Here is a 20,956-nt window from a genome sequence, read left to right as displayed (position 1 = left end):
CTCCTTTCATTAACTGGAAAGGGGGAAAATATCATAAAGTTCAACCAGCCTCAGCTGCATGGCTGGGGGTTGTGCCAGAAAGGGAAACTCAAGGCTACAACCACTAGCCCTGCTTCACATACACTGGTGAAACGTGATTAAAGATTACCACCATGGAAGTGTAGACCCATTCCTGCACTTGACAGTTGTCCAAAGCTGATCTCAGCTCCATAGTCCAACATCACATTTCTGAGTCTCCTTGCACCTCTGTACAGTGAAAGCAGCTGATTGGGCATTTAAAACAGACCCGAAAAGGTGCTATAACAGGAGAAAAAGAGGGGCACTGACATTGGATTCTTTACTGACTCAGTACATAGACCAGTTGCAGCTTTTGGCTCTGACGACAGGCATTCAGGCAGCACCACTTGACCAAAGGGCTCTAAACGACATTTAACAATCGACTGACAATATAACACGTGGAAGAGACTAGCAACTCTACAGAGGGATGCTAGCAGCAGCCATGAGTCGCTCATGCAAGGTGGAGACATGCACCTCCAGATAAAGAGACTGCAAAGGGGTGTTTCTCTAGTGCAATGTTTTTCAAACGGGGGCACCGTGGCTGCACGCAGCCACCAGGGGCTTTTCGTCCAGCCACAACAGCCGCTTGGGCGGTGATGGGGAAGGGAGGAAAAGCATCAGCACCTTCCCATCCCTCCCTGTCACTCATAGATGTGCCACCACCCTGCACCAGCTCTGGAGACCGGTGGGGCACAATGCTGCAGGAGCAAGGTGAATTCTTAACCCACCTGGGGGAGGGGAAAGGGGGGACGGGAAGGCTTGAGCGTCAGCCCTGGGGTGGTTGGGTGGCAGGGTCCAGCAGTGGGACTTCAGGAGCCTGGCTGTAGGGCTTCGGGTGCCAACCCCTGACTCTGGCTGTGCAGCAGCAGGTGCTGAATTCCAGCTCTGGCCATGTGGCTCTGGATCCCACCTCCAGCCGCTCAGTGGCGGGCACTGTTCCCCAGCTCTGGTCATGGGCTCCAGCAGCAGGAGCCGGCCCTAGATGCTGACCCCTGGCCGTGACAGGTGCCCTCAGCTCCAGCCACGTGGCTCCAGGCCCCAGGGCTGACCCCCAGTCCCAGCTACATGGCAGTGGGCACTGATCCCTAGAAGCGGAAGCTGGCCCCACGTGCCGACCCCTGGCTCTATTTGCGGAGCAGTGAGGCCAGGTCTGGCTGCATGGCAGCAGGCACTGACCCATGGCCATGCAGCACCAGGCCCCAACTCTGGGATCTAGCCACACAGTGGCATGTGCTGGCCCTGGGTGCTGACCCCTGGCTCTGGCTGCATGGCAGTGGGGCTCACCCCAACTATCACCTCAGGTTCCCACTGTCTTCCCCATCCCCCGATCGCCCCTGCTGCCCCGTCATCCAGGCCTTATTTTGTCCTGGGGCTTACTGAGAAAAGTGGTATTAACAAACATGCAAGTATCTCTCTCTTTTCACAGCATTACTTTTATTATGGAGTCTGCCAAAAACAACCAAAAATACCCCAACTAAGCAACCAACCAACCAAAAAACCCTTACATAAATTACAATGATTTGGATGTGTGTATGTGCATATTTCTTTTTCCCAGTTAGTATAGGAAAAAGTGTGAAGAGTTGGTGGCCACACTCTTGAGACCACCAAAAAAAAAATTGTGAACCCCTGTGGGTGGAAGAATATGCAAGATGGTGACCAACTAGTAAGATTATCATACCCTGTGTGACATGGAACTGTCATCCACCTCTGCCAGGCTGTTTGGTCGAGCACAGGAAGTACTTTCAATGCTTGGAGAGGTATTGAATCAATTAAACAGGTTTACAGGTCTTGAAAAGTCCTCTTATGTTCCTACAGTGATATGGAGGGACAGCAGCTCTGCATGGGAATTTCTGCAGAAATATTCTCAAACCAGTTGTAGTTTGAGACAGCAAAGTACAGTAGTGTTGGTCTTAGCCTACTGCTGCCACCTTGTGACTCTCTCCTGCTACATCATTCTTTCAAGAGAGAGCTAGTTCAGTCATTTTGTAACTAACACAACTGAAAATGTTTGGAGGTTTCACACAGCTTCCAGCTAAGTTTGACTACTGTACACAAACATGCTTTGAGCATATCATGGTAGCTGAATTATATTTAGAACAGTGGCTAACTCAGACCAAAACACACCTGTTCTAATGTTCATGAATATATGACCTCCTCCATACCCATTAGAAGTTCTTGCCAAATTCCTCCAGTGACAGGCCTTTGGGATAGTTTAACTCACAGTAATACTTAACTCTTTACCATCCTAGCTCCCAAAGCACTTTACATTGTAAAGTGCTAACGCAGGGGCCTATTCATGCCAAAGGAGCTGATTTTCAGTAGCACTCACACTGCCCAGGTCCTGGTGGCTCTGCATTTTAAATTAAGCTTCTTGAACATTTTAAAAAACCTTATTTACTTTACATACAATACTTTAATTATATAGACTTAGAGAGACCTTGTAAAAACATTAAAATGTATTACTGGCACATGAAACCTTAAATTAGAGTGAATAAATTGAAGACTTTGCACACCTCTTCTGAAAGGTTGCTGACGCCTGTGCTAACCTGATAACTCTCTTGCAGCTGGGAAAATGGTTGGTCACAGTAAGGGAATTAATTCCCCCTGACAGTTCCCTGTCACTGCAGGTTATGTAGCTAGTAACACACTAGACCTACTGAGAATTTAAGTAATACTTTTAATTTAAATGGTGTCTGAAATAGGTTGATCCAGTTTATTGTAAATTATAAAAAAATCAAAAAATGCATCATCTTTATAACAAGCTGAAGGAGAATGGAAAGTTACTAGTACGCTAACATCTAACTCAAAATGGCATTACTGCAATCATTTTGTTAAGGGACATTTTGAAATCAGTAGTAAAATTAAATTGCTGGCTGTATTTCTTTTGTATACAAGTTTCTACTAAACTACTTTTGAACTTGTCATTGGTCCTAACACCACTATTTCATGAACCTTTAGATAATTTACCCAAGCTGCAACTAGAAAAATTTGAGTTTATGAACATGGACAAGTCTGGAAATTGAAAGTGCACTGATATAAATAGGCATGTTTAATTACATTACTGCCACTCAAGTACACTTTAAGGAATCAATCAACTTAAACAAAACTGATGTAAACCATCTTAAATCTGTTGATCATAGCTATACAAAGTTGCCTTAGTTTACACATGCTGATTCTGCATCTGTGGTTACGCTGCAATGTGTGTGAATGAGATCACTGTACTCAGACCTCCCTCTTACATCAACAACCTGTTGCAAGAACAAGATGATTTCACACGTGTTGTGAAAGTGACATTGATTACACTTATGTCATGTGTCTTCCAGTTACAACCAAACTAGGAGTGTTTAGTTTCAATTGCCAAGTGAAATTAGCCTGACAACAGTATTTATAGTTTGGTGTCAGTCATGTAATTGCCAACCAAAAAGCTCATGGTCATATAAAAAGTTGGAAAGCTGCTGCTATTTCATATTTTATTACGTATTATATGTAAGTGCCTCCGGCAGTCTACATTTCTTTGATTTTAAAGAAAAATAGATGTTGGCAGTACTATTCAAACTGTTAGTTCTATTCATAATTAGGCAGAAAAATGAACATTCAAAAATTTTATTACCATTTTCACATTTCAATTATATTACAGTTCCCCTTTTGGAAAGGACATTGTGAAAGCTGAATTATGTCTGCATTAGTCATTTAGGAAGCCATTAGTAACCTCACATCACTGTAGTTTCACAGGTAGAGCCCTAGAGAAATCCTTTTATTGTTTCAATATTGCACCTTTTACCACTAGCAACTTCCAAAAGGACTAAAAGCTTGTTCTAAAAACAGCATCTAAAAAACAATATGTAACTAGACACATGGTCTAGAATAGCAAAGATACAAATGTTTTTCAAAGCAGGTACAAAACAAATTAAGTTGAAAAAATATTTACAGAGAATATCTACAAACATGCATAACAGTATTATTTGAGACTTCAGACTGGACACTTTCTTCATCCTCAGGAAAGCAGTTTTCATCTCCCAAGGCTCTCAGAGGCTCTTCCCTTGATCCTCCTGCATTTTAAGAACCATCCTGCTGATCCTCAATCTTTGGGGCAAGATAATATTTTAAGTGTCCCATATCTGCAATCTTGTACTCCACAACTGAGGGAGAAAAAAAGCAAGTCAGTTACTCAGACCACTTCCAATGAACAGTGTCATTTATGCCTGTGTTGAGACTTTACAATGCAGCTTACAAGTGGTGTAACTATACAACCTCGTTTTGAAGAACTGAAAGCAGCATTACTTACCTAATGGAACATCTGCAGACATACTAAGTGTAACTGTAGGTGACAGTGGCGTGGCTTTGGTAAAAAAATTCAAGTACCTCAAGGCAAAAGTTAGCTGGACTGGCTCATTCATCTCTATTGTAACCTAACAGGAAGAAATCAAAAACCCATTATGAATTAAGACTACAATGCTCTCTTAAAAGCAAGGACAATCAGAGCCCCATTAAGTATTTGGCATTTCTGCACCTCTTATTTTCTTGGAGAAATTTCCTGTCCTAATAGCCCATAAATGTAGCACAGCACAAGAAGCAACTTCTGGGCACTTAACTATTAGTTACAGCACTTGTCTACCACAACAGAGCAGATGCCAGCTGAAATACTAGTAACCTTTTCCCCACCCTCCTCCCATTCTCCTGATACAGGGCCGAGTAATACATGGGTATTAGACAAGAAAGACTCCAAATTTTGTAGCTTGTCAGTTTTCTAAACCCAGTCAGGTAGACTGGACTTCTTAGTCAATATTCCACAAATGTTTCAGAAAGTTGCACCCGCCCCAACACAAGAGACTCAAGTCCCAATATTTTGGAAAATTTTCAGAGTACCATCAAACTTACAGCTTCTTCCTCCTTATCCACATTACTGGTCTGTGACAGCTTGATGTTTCCATTTCCTAGCTCTCCATTAGCAGAAAATTTTACACCATCTTTTGCACAAGAGATGACAACAGCATCTCCAATATGGCTGAGATCTCTGCAGATCCGTGCAAATTCACCAGAAGGCATTTTCACTACACAGCTGTATTCTTGTTCCTGTGAGAAGACAAGCTTAGATATAGTTTAACAGTACCAGAACAAACTTTTGTACTCCGTCACTTACATATATTAACTGGTGTGTGTCATACTGCAGATTTAAGCCAAAAATACCACTGCAGAAACAAGTCTAAGGCTTCTACTGAAATTTAATGAGAGCTGTGTTGGGAAACAGTCTGCCTTGAAATAAAATTTAGATTTATTACATTTCCTAACAGGAAGCTAGTTACAAAACATTTTATGACAGTTAAACATTCAAGTTATTGGCTTATTTGTAAAACCCAATAATCTAACTTAGATCAGCAGTGGAGATAAAATTACTTACAGGAATTCCAAGTTGTTCCACATCTAAATCCATTAACTTCATCTCATAATCAGAGACCTTCTCCTGATCTAAAAACAATCAGCAAAGATATATTTGACTAGAACTGTTCTAACACATTAAAGCTAGGGTTGCTAAATTCTGTCTCATAATATTTCCTCAGCAGAGTCTTCATTTGATTAAAAAATCATAATACACTTGTTAGGTTTCTTCTTGGTGTCAACTTTGTGACTATCCTCAATGCCACAGTTATTCTTTACATAAATATCCACTGAAGTCTACTCAAAGTATAAAGCTTAATAAAGTTAAACACTGACTGATGGTTCAAAGATATGCACATCTTTTTCTGGAAGAGCAAAGAAAGCCAAGGCACTGATTAGCTGTTCTGAAATGCAGAATTACAACATTTCACTCCCAATTCTGCTTCATAATTGAATTAAACACTTTGTATCCTAATATTAAAGTAATTTGGAATCAAGATATTTACTTGGTGCCTCAAATACTAGAGCCAATGTATCTGCATTGTCCTCTGCTCTAAGGGTGATTATGTCTTCATTGCCAGCACACTTCAGTATTTTGGACATACTAGAAAAAACAAGAGCATCGATTACTAGGTCAGTTATACTGCACTAGAGGGATATTTGCAAGAAATCTGGGGGGCTGCGTCACAGGCCAATTTCACGCCGCTGACTGCAGCGTATTAACGTCAACCTCTGCCCCTGCGACAGTGATTGAGACACTCACAGGGCCGAGGGGCAGCTCTGAGTGCTGCTCAACTTGCCTCCCCACCTCCCGGGCCAATACAGAGCCCAACATAGTAACGGGAGCTGGGCGGACGCCTTCGCCCCAGCGCGCCCTGGCCAGGCCGTGGCACTCGGGGCCCACATGCCCCTCCCCCACGTGCAACTTTCCCGCCAGCTCGCCGGGGCATTGTGCGACTGGCGCCGAAATGACGTCAGCTCCGCCAGAGACCAGCGCGCGCTAGATACCCTCTCCCCCGCCCCCCCCCAGAGAACTTCGCTCTCGCGCGCCAGCCGCCCCCCCCCCCCGGCTGAGGAAACTGAGCCTCCCTCCGGCCCGCTACCTGGCCAGGTTGACCCCCATGGCGATGTTGCGGTCGCAGCGGTAGGTGTCGAAGCCCTCGGAGCGCAGCGTGAGCTGCACCAGCGAGACGTGCGAGGAGTCCATGCTCTGCAGGCTGATGCCGCCCGAGCCCAGGTCCCAGCAGGCCTCGGTGATCAGGTCCTTGAGCGCCTCCAGCACCCGCTTCAGCACCGAGCCCTGCACCAGCCGCGCCTCGAACATCCTGTCAGCGGGGGAGCGGCCACAAAACGCTGCACTGCTCCGCACACAACAGACCCCCGACTGCCTCCACTGCGCGCCAAACGGCGGGTCTTATAACGCCTCTGGCCTGGCCCCGCCCACCTGTCGCTTTACACCAATCATACACAGGTAGGAGCCGGAAGCCTCGCCTACAAGCCGCTCTTTCACCAATTAGCGCCCCGTACTACCGGTAGACCCGCCCCTTTGTAAGGAGTCCCGCTAATCATGGAAGCGTCATAAATCACGCCCACGTGACTGTGATCTACCAATCACTAGGTAGATAACATCGCCCCCAGCTTGCCTATCACCTGACACGTAACAATAGGAGCCACGCCCACCACTTACTGTTTGACGACCAATCAACACATGGATTTCGTTGTCCATATGTACCTGCAAATCGCTTCTCTTCTGCTGACCCATCCCGACCCGGCTTCCTCTGTCTGATAGAGCCGTGGGGCCCCAGTGGTCGGGGGGAGTTGAGAAGAGGATTGGGGCTGCTCGATGGAATGCGAAGGCCCCGAAGATTCCGTGGCAGTTGTTGGATGGAATATAGGGGGCCCCATAAAATTCCAGGGAGGGGCTAGATGGAATGTTGGGGCACCATAAAGTTCCATGGGAGGAGCTAGATGGAATGTTGGGGCCCGATAAGTTCCATGGGAGGGGCTAGATGGAATGTTGGGGCACCATAAAGTTCCATGGGAGGAGCTAGATGGAATGTTGGGGCCCGATAAGTTCCATGGGAGGGGCTAGATGGAATGTTGGGGCCCCAAATGTTATGCAGCAGTAGCTGGATGGAATGTGGGGGCTTTGAATTTCTCATGGCGTTTGGAGGGCGGGGGGTTGCTTCTGGGTGGAACGTTTAGGAGCCTGTAGACCTTGGAGCTGCCGAAGGAGTGGAGTAGGGGGTGGTGCTGGGTGGAACATCGGGACTGTAGGGTCTGCTGCAAATGTGGGGGGCTGCCGAATGGAATGTTGGGGCCCCAACGGTTCTGGACCAGTTGTGCACCCATGCACCCCTCTTTGCATAGGGGCTGATAAGTGGAAGCTTGGGCCCCCGGGTGGTTTGGTGGAAAGGAATGGGAAAGCAGGCTTTGCAATAGCAGGATGCTATGTTGGAGCTGGAATGCAGGGTGGAATGCTGGAGTCCTGAAGGTTTTGTGGCAGTGCAGAGTTGTGATAAGCTGAAGGCCTCATGGCAGTTCTGGGTTGCTAGATGGGATGGGTTGGTCAAGCTGTTGAGTTTGTCAACTTGCATTGATGGTGGTGGTTTTTGCGGTGATGTAATCAATTTGTAGCCTCCCAGGAACTTTCTGGTTTTTAAGATGATGCATTTTGTGGTCACTCAAAATATCACTGAGCTCAGAGCCACTTCCTACAAAAGCATAAGCCCCCCCCCCCGAGTTAAACATTATGCCTTACTTGTAACCAGTTAAAGGCATGTAATGTACAGCCTAGCCTCACCAATAGAGATCCTTGATACACAGGTTAGTAACTGCATTACAGTGTCAGTATCAGCGACAGCTCCAATGCACCATCACCTGCCACTTGTCTTTGAAGTTGCAGAACCTTTAACATTTTCAAAGTTCTAAAACTCCAGAGTCCTCATTCCCCAACAATCTGTTGTTCATTGGTTGCTGAACAACTCTGGTTATTTTACCTCTATTTGGCACTGGTGCAACTATTGCTGGAATACTGTGTCCAGTTCTGGTGTCCACAGTTCAAGAAGGGTGTTGAAAAACTGGAAAGTGTTCAGAGAAGAGCCATGGGAATGATTACAGGGTTAGAAAACATGCCTTATAGTGTTTGACTCAAAGAGCTTAATCTATTTAACAATAAAGGGGTGACTTGATTACAATCTATAGATCCTTACATGGGGAACAAATATTTGATAATGGGCTCTTAGTTGTAGTAGAGAAATGGCTAATAAGATCCAATGGCTGGAAGTTGAAGCTAGACAAATTCAGACTGGAAATAAGGCGTACATTTTAAACAGTTAGCATAACTAACCATTGGAAACATTTACCAACAGTAGTGGTGGATTCTCCATCACTGACAATTTTTAAATCAAGGTTGGAAGTTTTTCTTAAAGATCTGCTTTAGGAATTATTGTGGAGAAGGTTTCGGGCCTGTGCTATACAGGAAGCCAGACTTGATGCTCACACTGGTCCCTTCTGACCCCGGACTCTGTCTGTCCTCACACCCCAAACACTGGCCTTTGTGTCTCTCTGAAGGGTCCAGTCCTGCCTGAGCAGATACACTCAAGGCCATGTGGTTTATGCAGGCTAGGATGCACCTGTAACCCCAGCCCCCATGCTTGTTCTGCATGGAATTACTGACTGTAGGGGTGCAGAGGGGGAATTTGGGGGGGGTAATGCCATCCCATTCCTGGGGAGGGGGCCAAGGACGCAGCACACTGCAGCAGCAGCACTGGAATAATTTGTATATTGGGGAGCATGAGAAGCAAATTATAAACCCTGTTAGATGATGGAAACCACTTCAAGCCAAGGGGGTACAGGAACACTCCTATTCCAGCAGCTCTATACCGCACCACCGCCTGCCCCCCACCCCCACGTCTCCATTGGTCTCCTCTGGTGTGGGCATCCCATGGGTTATTGCAGTATGTACGCCACTGCCTACACCAATCATGGCGGCCTCGGCAGGAGAGCTGGCCACTTCTGGGTACACATGGGCGGGGCGCGCGCGCGGGCTTCCGCATTGAGAATGAGGCTGGCGAAGAAAGACGGTGGCCACGCCCACCTTTCCCCTCCTGCGCCTACTATTGGCTCGGCCCCTCTACCCCCCGTGCCCCCACCCATGGAAGCCTGGGGGCGCTCGCGCTGCTGCCGCCTGGTCTCGCGCTGCAGCGCTCGGAGCTGTTGCACCGGGAGCATCTGCGGTTGCGGACAGCGGAGCGCAAGGCGCGGCGGCCTCGGGCCAAGATGAGTGAGCTGAGGCAGAGGCTCGGCCGGGAGCCCGACGGGGCCCGGGAGCCCGAGGAGAAGGTAACGGGGCGGGGCCAGAACTGCACAGAGGCAAGGCACCCAGTGCTTTGGGCTGGTCCTTGCAAAGGGGCCGGGATGGGGGGATGCAGCGGCGGTGGAGTGCGGAAGATGGTCAGGGGGAGCTGCAGTTGGGGTGCTCATGGGGTGCAAAGGAGACGCTGCTCACGGGTGGGCTGCAGAAGATTGTAATGAGCTGCGCAGGGGTGGGTCGTACAGAGAGGTGTGCAAAGGTTGGGGAGGTATGAGGAATTAGGGGTGCAATGTAGTGATGTACGCTTCATCGGCTTGAGGGGCCGTGCGAGGCTGGGGTGTAGGATGTGTGTGGATTGCACTGTTGATGGGATAATCAGCATGAACCGGAACAAAGATATTTCCAGCCCTCCCTGAGGAATTGGGGTTACAGCGAATGGTTGGCCTGATGGCAGTTCCATCCCCTTGCAAGAGCTGTGTGGGCTACTTGTGTTTTGGTAAACAGAAGCTTTTTGGTTCTGGCCTCCCACCAGAGCTGTAGGCTTATTTGTCACCTTTCTAAAAGGTGCTAGGAGCCATGTGTACCTTGCATGCAGACAAAATCTCTCAAAACAAGAAGCAGGGGTACACTAGGCTGTATGGTGTCTATAATCTATTACAGCACGTCTCAGTACCAAGAGAACTTGCCATTTATTTGTAACCCAGAGCTGGGCTTTGAGAGCAAGTCCTGAGTAAACAAGACCTATCTGTGGTTCTTTTTTCTATACGTTTATAGACATATCTACTTTTCCTGATTGGCATATTGGTCCTTTTTTGGAGTGCAACTGGTTTCTGTTGCAGGAGGTCTGATTATTATAGTAATGTGGATATTATATTCTTTATATACTACCCCAAGTGTACACAGCATTTTACAGACCTACCCAAAACAACAAAGTCCCTGGGTGGAGGAGCTCACAATGTAGCTGTAATATGCCACCCCTGAGGAAAAAAAAAGTATGGTCTGTTGGATTACACAGAATTTATGATTTCAGCAACCTAATGAGAATATTTAAAGTGCTAAGAATTGTAATACACTGTTCTTGTTATTTCTCAAACAAGAACACATCTAGATGTTTTAAGGGGGAAAACTCACCATCAAGTTGTCTTGTAAAGTAACTCTGAAAAGGGTTGTGCTGTCAAGATAAAAATCATATTTAAAAATATATCTTTGTCCTTGCAATTAATCATGTTAGGGACATTGAAAATGAGAACTGAAAAACTGTATTTACTCTTTACTTTCTCATGCTATTAGGTTACTTTTTGCATCTTGCTCAGTCTAGAGGTCAGTTTCCTTTTGGCTCCTGTTCCTTAGGGCAGTGTTACTGTGCTTGTCCTTCCTATACTGCAGTGGAATGTTTGAACTACTTAAAATAAAGAAGCTAAAATTATGACATTTCTATGTTTAAGTAAACCTAGAAGAGTATGTAAAATCCTTGCTTCTTTTGACAGCTTGCATTTCTACAATTGCAACAATGTTCCTCTAATACCTCACATGAGTTTTAATATATATCTTTGGTTCTAATTACCTATCCATTCTTGCATAAGTATACAGCTGAAACTTAAAGGAGAAAATGACCCTTTATTGAATGGGATTGCTAAAAACTTGCCTTGATTTAGGTCCAAGGTGCTGACTGCCTCAGAGCTTATATGAAGTCGTATCCTCAACAATTACTGACTTCTATTTGTTCAGTGGTAATAACATTTTAATTTTTTATATTAAACAAAAGAGGATTAATCCCTCATCAGCTTGGTAATTGCATTTGTTTCAGTTGTGATTTATTTTGCAGCAGGGGAATTTATAGAACTCTCACACAAAGGCTTGGAAGGATTAGATTTTTATTGGTAAATGTTGATAAACATCAATTTCAACATGCACACAAACTGATTTGAAAAATATTGTAATCAATCTTTATCAAAATGTACAGCTAGGCCAAGTAAGAATGCTGCTTGAGAATTTATTACAGTTTGATTTAAGGATATTTGCTGTGTATTTATTGACATGTGATGACAGTTTGTGATTTAACTGTTACAAAGCTTTAATGAATCCAAGTATGTATTCTTGTTAAATGCATGTCTCATTTCCCCCAGCTATTGCCTGACTCCCCTACAATTTTCCCAAACTGTGAAAATTTCAATAGATAAAAATACAAAAGCCTTAAACCCCATAATTTTGCACAACTGTAAAAATGTACATCAGTAAAAATAGAAAAAAGCTTAAAATAAACTGATTCTCCACTGAAATCATTAAAGAATTCTGCCAAGCTCACTTATCCTGCAGTACTTTCGTAGGAGTTGGAATGCTTCCTTGGAAGCTTGGAGACATTCGTATTTCTTAACTGAGATGAAAACATTCTCTGTCAGCCAAACAAACTGAGCTTGTCTTAGCTATGGGATATGTTCTTCTTTAAGAAGGTCAAAGGGCTGTTATAGTGTAATCTCTCTTGTTATCTACAGCTAACAAAGCTGTTTTTTTCATACAATGAGTTTTCCAAAAGGGCTTCTCCAGTTATATGTGAGCGGATGCCTTGAGATGCAATCCTCCCAATAGAAGTCTGGGAATTATGAGGCATCGCTCATCCCAAAATAACCCAAACGAAATACAAAAGACAAAGAATTACTGCAGCCACCTCTGATGTTAAAGGTGGCAGCTGTACAACAATACACAGCAATTTAGAGTGGGAAGCAAATAATATTTTGAAACTTAACAGGGAGAGAATGAGGTTGTCAGAATGTGATTACCTAAACTGGGTGCTTGGCAAGATTATCTCTAATGTATTTTCCAAGGCCTTGCTTATGCAATGAGGTCCGTGTGAGCAGACCTGTGCAGCAAGCGCCTGAAAGACCCCGTGAGGTCTGACCTGGTAAAGCTGATTAAGACCAGGGTTGTCTTCCTCATTGTTTTGGAAAGTGCCTGGTACACTTGACGCATGATAGCAATAGAAATAATAGCAACTGAGTGTAGCTAGTGTGGATGCTGTAATATATGTGCAGGTCTTTTAGTTGAACCCTGCGTATCATGTTTAAGCATCGTTATATGGAAGAGACTGTTACCCATTTTCTGTTATATTTGTAGCCTTGCCAAGAATAATAATTCATCAGAGTTTGCTCTGTTTCACAGAAAAAAAATAGCTTTGAAAAGAATAGAAGCCCTGTATGATTCTTAAACGTTTTCTCTTTTTGCTAATTTTTTAAGTTAAAATTGTACATTATTAAAATTTAGCTTTTCAACATTTTTTTCCTACCTACATGGTGCTTTACACTTCAGTCTGTGTTGATAATGGAAACAAGAGTTAGTTTCACTTTCTGCTCCTGGTTCGCTGGCACAACACTAGCTGTTATGTTTCTCTTTCTGTTGGTACAAGGGAATGTTTAAATGTGAAAGTTTTCACTGAAATGAAAACACATTCTGTAAAAACATTTCTCTGTGTATTAGATTTTGTAAGACTTTAGATTCTGGGTCTCAAAGATAGGGGTAGGATCCGTTTGTTTCCCTCCAGATCATAGTGAAATGCAAGAATTAGGGAAATGTACGCTGATGTTAATTTTGCTGTACCTGCTGTGTGGATAAATAGGAGCTCAATCCTGTTGACCATCATTACCAACAAAGGATTTGATTAAAAAATAACTGTCAGTGAGTGTTTGTTTGTTATTAGAGGAATACGATGAAAGTTCTCAGCCCCTACAATACAGTTCAAGGCTCTTGTTCGCCCTTGCAGTTTATAAACTCATTCTTTTATTTGCTATAAAATTGGAAGTGGATGTCTTCTTAGTTGAAGTGAGGAAAGACTTTAATGTGAGTGAGAGATCAAAGCTAGTGCTTGTTGTACAAGCATCCTGTTGAATCACATTTTCCTTCAACTGCAATTTTACCTAAGTGCACCAAACAAATCTAACATTTTTTTTTCTGTTGTACATGAGATCCAGGGATTTTTCAAGAGTCTCAGGGGCCAGTAATACATACAGCTAGCATGTGTGAGAAGGGAGGAGGGCAAGACTGTGCCATTTAGAGGCATAGTCTTTAGGGCTGCACATCTTACTGATGTGTGATTTACAGCTTTCTTTGTGGTTCACATCCTACATCTTGGTGGAAAATACCATCCCCTTTTAACTATAGTGGCAACTGTGGGAGTGAATGGTAGAAGCACATTTCATAGAATAGAATATCAGGGTTGGAAGGGACCTCAGGAGATCATCTAGTCCAACCCCCTGCTCAAAGCAGGATCAATCCCCAGACCCCTAAATGGTCCCTTCAAGGATTGAACTTACAACCCTGGGTTTAGCAGGCCAATGCTCAAACCAGTGAGCTATCCCTCCCCCCTTTAGCAACTCTGCTGTGAGGCATACTTGCACAGTGGGCCAAACAGATGAAATTTTCCATTGCAGTGTTCAGATACTTCTATTGAGCATGCACAAACAAATAAACTTTATTTCTAAAAGGGATGGGGAAGGAGATGTTAAAAATTAAATGCAGGAAACAGAGGGAGAAATGCATAGTGGATGGAGGAGCGCCAGAACGGGCTGGGGCAGAGGGCCATGGTGCCATCACTTTTAAAAGTGGAAGGGCATAGGCCACATTTTACCAGCTGTAAGGGTGAGGGAGTGGGGGGCCTCAGGAGGAAGGGGGCATGGCCTCTGGAAGAAGGGGCAGGGTCATGGTTCAGGCACTGGTGTCTCCTCCCACTTTTAGGAAACTTCTGCTGCTCCTGGTCAGGATTCCTGGGTTCTATTCTTGGTGGGAGTGTGGTGACTTTTGGAGTTTAAGTGGGGTTTAAGTGTTGAATTCTTCGTCACTGACCTTGTTGTTTAGCTATCTATATGCTTTATAAAACACCTATCAGAGTAGCGTGTAGCTAGCCAACTCTAACTTGACTTCTTTGTGCCTCTAGTATCCACCTGTATAATGAGTATAGTTCGTGTCTGCTTCACGAGGGTTTTGAGAATCTTCACTAATGAATGTGAAGTGATTTGAAAGTATCAGGAGCTGTGTTGGTGCCACATGTTGTAACACTAAAGCAAAAGAAGGATAAAATTTCTTTAGCTCAGCTTTTGCATTGTGCTCTCTCTGCTTGGGTGCATATGCACCCCCTCAGTTGGACAGGTGGGGGCATATGACGAACAGAATAGAGAAGCTGAGACTGGCTGTGAGGGTAGGGGAGGAAAATGTAACCTGAGACCCACACTCGAACACGTAAGCAATTCTGAACCCCCAGATTGTTCATTGAGGCACCCCTGACTTTTATATAGATCACTAAAGGCTCACAAGTCTGAATTAGAGAGCTACGATTGCATCTAAAGGATCTGGTGATACCACAACTCGATACACTGCAAAATTGGTGCTTTTTTTGATACAGTCGAAAGCCCTGAAGGGCTAGGGTTGCTTCCCCTTATTTAGATTATCCCTGTGTCTTCCCTTTTAAAATTTTTAAAGGGATTTAGAACTTATGAAAAGTGCTGGTTCATCTCCGTAAGAGACTGACAGGCCCAGTTTACTTTCAAGATAGACAGCAGCAGCCGTGTCTCGGCCCTGACCGGAGAGGTCATTTTGGTCTCTATTGCTCACTTAATACTTGGGTTCTCTGAAACTGCCAACAGAGTTGCCAGTTAGTCTTTTACAATGGTGCCATTTATTGTGATGACATTGTGCAACTAGGAATTGGTCTGAGACCACTCTGACATAGTTCATGATGGTTGGCCATCAGAGGGTAGCAACTTTTACCACTGCTAATCTGGCCTCGAGCTGGGGAAAGTGTCACTAACTGATCCTGGTTTCCGTTAGTCACTACGTACCAGGAAGGATTTGTTCTTGCAAGGTGCTGAGTACATCGCAGTCGATAGGAGTTGAGGGCATTCAGCACCTTGGCAAGTTGAAAATATATATGAAACTCTCCTCTTCACTGCCTGCTTCTTTCCAGGTTCATATCGATGCTGGAGTGGCTTTGATCACTGATAACTTAAGGATCTGGTCCCTTCAGTGACAATATTTTGTGTGAGTGAAATGTATAGTGAGGTGCTTGACTTCTGCTAACCTATTCATTGTTATAGACATAAAACGGCCCTGAGCTTTCCCACATAACAAAGGCTTGACACAGCAAGAACTCAAATGCCGAATCCACTATTTTCTGTTGGTAGAAAATCTCAGATAGGGACAGTGATGGGGAGACAGACATGCTGCTTTATTCACAAATCTTCTTGATGGGGATGTTGCCAGTGCTACCTTCATGCTAATAAGTGGCAACTTGTTTCTTTCTGTCTGGCTCAGTATTTCATTTTCTAAGCCTGCAACACCAGATCAGCTGTATTCTCCAGGCAGATGACTGACCTGTTCTGCTGAACTTTTGCTGTCTAAAACTCTGCAGAGCTTATGTTTATTCCCTATGTATAATCAGGCCATTCTAGCCCATTGTGATAGAGACTGTGGCAGTTCAGCTTGCCAAGGTGCTGAATGCCCTCAACTTCCATTGACTGCAGTGTTCTCAGCCCCTTGCAAGAATAAACCCTTAGTATGGTGTCCCTTGTTCTATTTTTCTGAAGCATATGGTTATGACAAGACAAATGAAGCTGAGATGGAGGGGAGGTTCTTTCGTGGTAGCAGAAGACTAGCAACCAGAGCTCTGCATTTCTATTTCCTACTCTGCCACCTTCTGTATCCTTCTTAAATCTATATATTAATTACCTGGTCTGTAAAACAGCGTATACCCACTGCAGGCATATTGTAAGGCTTAACGGACTTGCATAAGGGATGAACTTGGCTTTGGGAAGAGAGTAGAGCTTCTTGGATGAAAGGTGCTAGACACAGTGAGTGCTGTGATAACAGAAGATCAAGGAAACCAGTCCATGTACATACACTGTGATTTGCCCACCAGTTGCATCTCCTGGTTCAGGGATGCAAGGAAAGGATTGGCTGCTTAATTCTTTAACATGACACAGTTACCGGACTTTTGAGTGGAAACTTCAGTGCTTGTTATCATTTGCCCCAAAGATCCAGTCTAGTGTAATAAGTGTCCATCTCACTCTGTCAGCTGCCTCACTTGTAATATTCTCTTCAACTTTTCTATAGCTATATTAAAATTTCTCAAATGTGTGAAAGATGGTGAAGATCAATGGATTTCTCTTTAGAGATGAGTTATACATCAGTGACTAGGTCTGTAAAGGGAGCCATGACTTCCTGAAACTGACAACACAAGATCAATAGGTTTTGCACAATGTTCTTATTAGCAATTTAACTAGATTAGCTAGAACTTTCTTATATTAGGCCTTGAAAAATATTTGCCCCTGGGAAATAAAGGGTGACAGTTTCTGTATTTTATGATGACAAAAAGAACTTTCCAGACGTGAACAGCGCATAGATTGCGGACCAAAACCAACAACCCATAATTCAACAAAGGGTGCCAGAGCCACCCTGCTGCTTATAACTTCCCCAGTCAGCAACAGATTTAAATGGCTATTCAGAAACTTATAGGAAGTAAGGATGCTGTCAGCATTGCTATTCTACTTTGCTGCTGTTGGAGACTCTGCAGCGCTGGAATTGTTGACTTTGGACTCTGCGGGTAGCTCCTCATACACTCTTTGACATCTGCCTTGAGCTGGTCACCTTAGCTTTTTGGTTAGGAGAGATCTGATTCCTTCCTCCCCCCCCCCCCCACCTCCAGCCTTGCTTACATTCTCCAGCCCTATCTAGCTCTTATGTCTGGAGATTTGAGGCCAAGCTCCACACTTCCTTCTCCTTCATCTCTTGTGAATTGCATGAAAGGAAAGAAGGCAAAGGAGGGCAGGGAGAGAACAAGGCTGTTCCTAATGGAAGACCAAGCTTTAGGCCTGGCAGTGGTGTGAGATGATCTGGAGGGGTACATGGTTGTCTGATGCTAGATGATCCTAGGGAGCAAAGACAAGAAAGAAGACCTAGAATGAGACAGTTGCTTTAAGTGAGAACCACTTCAGTGAAGGGACTGGCATTGTACCATTGGTGGCTCTGGTGTGAATTTAACGGCCTGCCCCTTAGTGAGGGCACTGGATGGGAAGATGCCATACAATAGCTTCAGGAGTAGAAGTATCAGGGTTTGTTTCTTGGGTGGCTGCTGGAAGTTACTTGCAATGACCGGTAGAGTTTTGGGTGGGGGGTTAGTTACAAAGCTTTGGACACGCTGGAAACAATAATCAAAGGTCTTTAAGATAGCAGGTAGCTCAGAGGTTATTGCACACATGTTACTGATAAGGTAGTAAGAGCAAGATTAAAAAAAAATCTCCCCTGTGGTTTGGCTTAACTGATGTTTGGCTAAATTTCATGTTTTAACTGTATTCTGTCCTGGAAATGACCACTCTTAAGGTTTTTAAGGATCTTTTGAAACGAGAATAATTTAATCTTATAACAGTGATTCCTTACATGCAGATGCACGTATCCTTATTGGCTCGTGGACAAGACTTTTTCCCCATAATACAGCTGATGATATATCATCCTTTAAGATTTGTCCTCTCCTAGAACTCTACAAAAAGACTCCCCATCCCTTCTGTGACGCTGCACCCCTATATTCTCCATAGTGATATTATTACATAGTATAATTAAGATGTATTTTATGCCAGATGGGTCATGTAAGGTGTCATTGGAAAAGGTATGATTTGCTGAATATGATTATCTTATTTGTATGCGTGTATCATTTTTGTATCTGAAGTTCTGAATATTGACTGTGTCTATTTCACATGTAATCACACCTGGGCGAAGCCCACTGAGGAAGATGCTTCCAGTCTAAGTAGCTGGCTGGGAAGGACCTATTCATGGTAATGGGCCATTAGAACAATAGGCCTTAGGAGAAGCTTATCCCACACTGGATGAACCTTCCTGAGAACACTCCAGACAGCCTATAAGCAATGGCTGCTATGACAATACAAGAACATGTGGTCAGGCCACATGACTCTGGACTCCATCTTGGGATGTCAGTATTTTTCCACAAACCAGTCTGAGAGCCAAGTTTTAAAGCAAAGGGTTCCTGCCATAGGCTAAAGCTATATAAGGCAGGGAGTGACACTGTCTGTTGTATGAAGACCTGAGAAACCCAAGCTGTAAAGCTAATGCAGCTTGTACCTTAAGAATCTGGAAGTCTGCCTGTACCATCAGTAAGGGTGAGAATCTGCTAATTCATATCCAATCTATCTAGTATATTATGCTCAGTTTGCATTTTTTGTTTATTTGCTAGGTAATCTCCTTTGATCTGTTCGCTATCCCTTACAATCACTTAAAATCTATGTTTTGTAGTTAATAAACTTGTAGTTTTTGCTTTATCTAAACCGGTGCGTGTGAGTGAAATGGGTGGGAAATCGTAGCTGAAGGAGCAAAAGCTGTTGCATATTCCTCTCCGCATTGAGGGGGAGATGAACTGGACAATAAATTCATACTGGTTGGGATTTGGACCAGGCAGGACGGTACCCCTCTGGGATTCCAGGCTGGGAAGCTGGTGGTAGCTTTGGCTGTAGCCCCTCTATTGTTAGTTCACGTGCAGTGGTTGGTTAGAGAGCCTGCATGTAACTGCAGCTGGGCGTGTCCCTACCTGTGTGTATGTTGGTGAAAGTGTAAGACAGGGAGTGTGTCTGCAGCTTGTCACAGCAGCACAGTGTGAGTGGGAGGCCAGGCTGATGGGTCAGTGGTATCCCAGTTCCAGGTGGCACCCCCGGGGAACCCATCACACCCTTTCCACCACACACCTGAAACTTTACCCAAGAATTCCTAAAGTATATGGGGAGCACAAATCCACCTTTGTGTGAAATTTTGTGTTTATAAAATTATGAGCTGAAGTGAGAGAGAGTAGCCATTTTTAAAATCTGAGTTTGTGCATGTACACAGAGATGTGATGGTAGGAGCTGAGATTTAGTACTGAGCAAACTGCACGTACAGTAAAAATCAGAACAATGTTCAGAATTCATTTATTGTGTAACCACCTGATTCTTGGTCAGACACAGCAGAGTGTTCCAATAAAGCCTTCCTTCATGTTTCATGAAGCTTTTTATACCCACAGCAGTCAAGGTGAAAGAAGAAATCACCCTCTTGCTCTGTTTATTGACCCTGCACATGAGTGGTTTTCAACCTGTGGTCCACGGATCCGCAGACTAAGATTTCCAAAGAGGTCTGCACCTCCGTTTGAAATTTTTTAGGGATTCGCAAATGAAAAAAAGTTGAAAACCACTGCTATACATACAAGCCCCTTCGTTTTCAGTTTAAACCTATTTTTATCGAAAAATGCATGAGTTTTACAAAATATTCTTTTTCTCTAATTTTTCACCCTACTTTTGTATCATTCAAATATATAAAAATAACTTATTTTATTAGGAAAATACAACACATTGCATACGATATATGTATTACAATAATACATTAGTCTGGGTGTATATGCAAAGAGGCCTGTGGAACTAAGACTATGGGTTAGGCTACAAGATACACACAATAAACAAACAGACACACATGCAAGCTCTGAAGTGCCTGAGCCTCTGAATGTACTGATGAATCTCATGCCCACCATGTATCCATTCAAGCTGTTAGCAGAAAATGGTTTAAAGATTTGACCCACTAAAATGGGAAGAAAACAAAAATCTGTATCCGAATGCGTTTCAGAATACAAGAAAGTATTTGAAAGTTTTAAAAAACAAAAACAAGAGAAAAGGATGAAGTTGAGTGTATGTGCTGCAAATGGTGTGGCCCAATTATTAAATGTAAATATTTATAAAGTAATAGTTCTAAGTCTATGATAGCAAACTGTTTATTCAGATGAAAAGTTTTATTGGGGAATTAGAGGACGTATTGTTTTCTTAAACTCAGAGGGGCCATTGTGTTTTGAGTTCTGTTTTAGTTCTGCAGCAAACCACATTGATGGATGGAATTCAGAACATTAATCTACTGAATACTCCCCTCTCCCCCATCTTTCCATCCACCAAAGTAAACCCCCGATATTTACCCAGAAAAAATATTTTTTTGCACTGATTTTCAGCTGTTTTTGTTGTTCTGGTAATAAACGCTGATAAATTTCTGGGAAAAATAAAATAAAAATGGAAAACAAAGGGCCCTATACACGTAGAACCTACTTTACCCAGCTCTTCCTCACCCTTTTCTTTTCTGGGACAGACAAGAGCTCAGTTTAAAGCATGTTAATTTAAAGGGAAATACATTCAAAAGGGAGACAAAAACAAG

The 20,956-nt window shown here is 43.7% G+C and overlaps 2 protein-coding genes across 2 annotated transcripts in view; one reads left to right on the top strand and one right to left on the bottom strand.

Moving 5' to 3' along the window:
* Positions 1–3,076: 3,076 nt before the first annotated feature.
* On the bottom strand, positions 3,077–6,874 carry PCNA (proliferating cell nuclear antigen). Its single transcript, XM_030551984.1, has 6 exons — positions 6,537–6,874; positions 5,940–6,037; positions 5,456–5,523; positions 4,936–5,130; positions 4,343–4,466; positions 3,077–4,196 (listed from the first exon to the last, which is right to left on the bottom strand). The coding sequence occupies exons 1-6, from the start codon at positions 6,755–6,757 to the stop codon at positions 4,114–4,116; spliced, it is 789 nt and encodes a 262-aa protein (XP_030407844.1). The 5' UTR covers positions 6,758–6,874; the 3' UTR covers positions 3,077–4,113.
* A 2,709-nt stretch (positions 6,875–9,583) lies between these two features.
* The window catches only part of CDS2 (CDP-diacylglycerol synthase 2), a 44,320-nt gene continuing 32,947 nt past the window's right edge, over positions 9,584–20,956 (top strand). The window contains exon 1 of the mRNA XM_030551983.1: positions 9,584–9,777. Coding sequence (XP_030407843.1) covers positions 9,715–9,777 — 63 coding nt within the window. The 5' untranslated portion in view covers positions 9,584–9,714. The remainder of the gene's footprint in view (positions 9,778–20,956) is intronic.

This window comes from Gopherus evgoodei, chromosome 2, assembly GCF_007399415.2.
Source record: "Gopherus evgoodei ecotype Sinaloan lineage chromosome 2, rGopEvg1_v1.p, whole genome shotgun sequence".
Taxonomy (NCBI): domain Eukaryota; kingdom Metazoa; phylum Chordata; order Testudines; family Testudinidae; genus Gopherus; species Gopherus evgoodei.
Note: the sequence above shows the minus strand (reverse complement) of the source record. Positions and strands in the feature narration are given on the sequence as shown.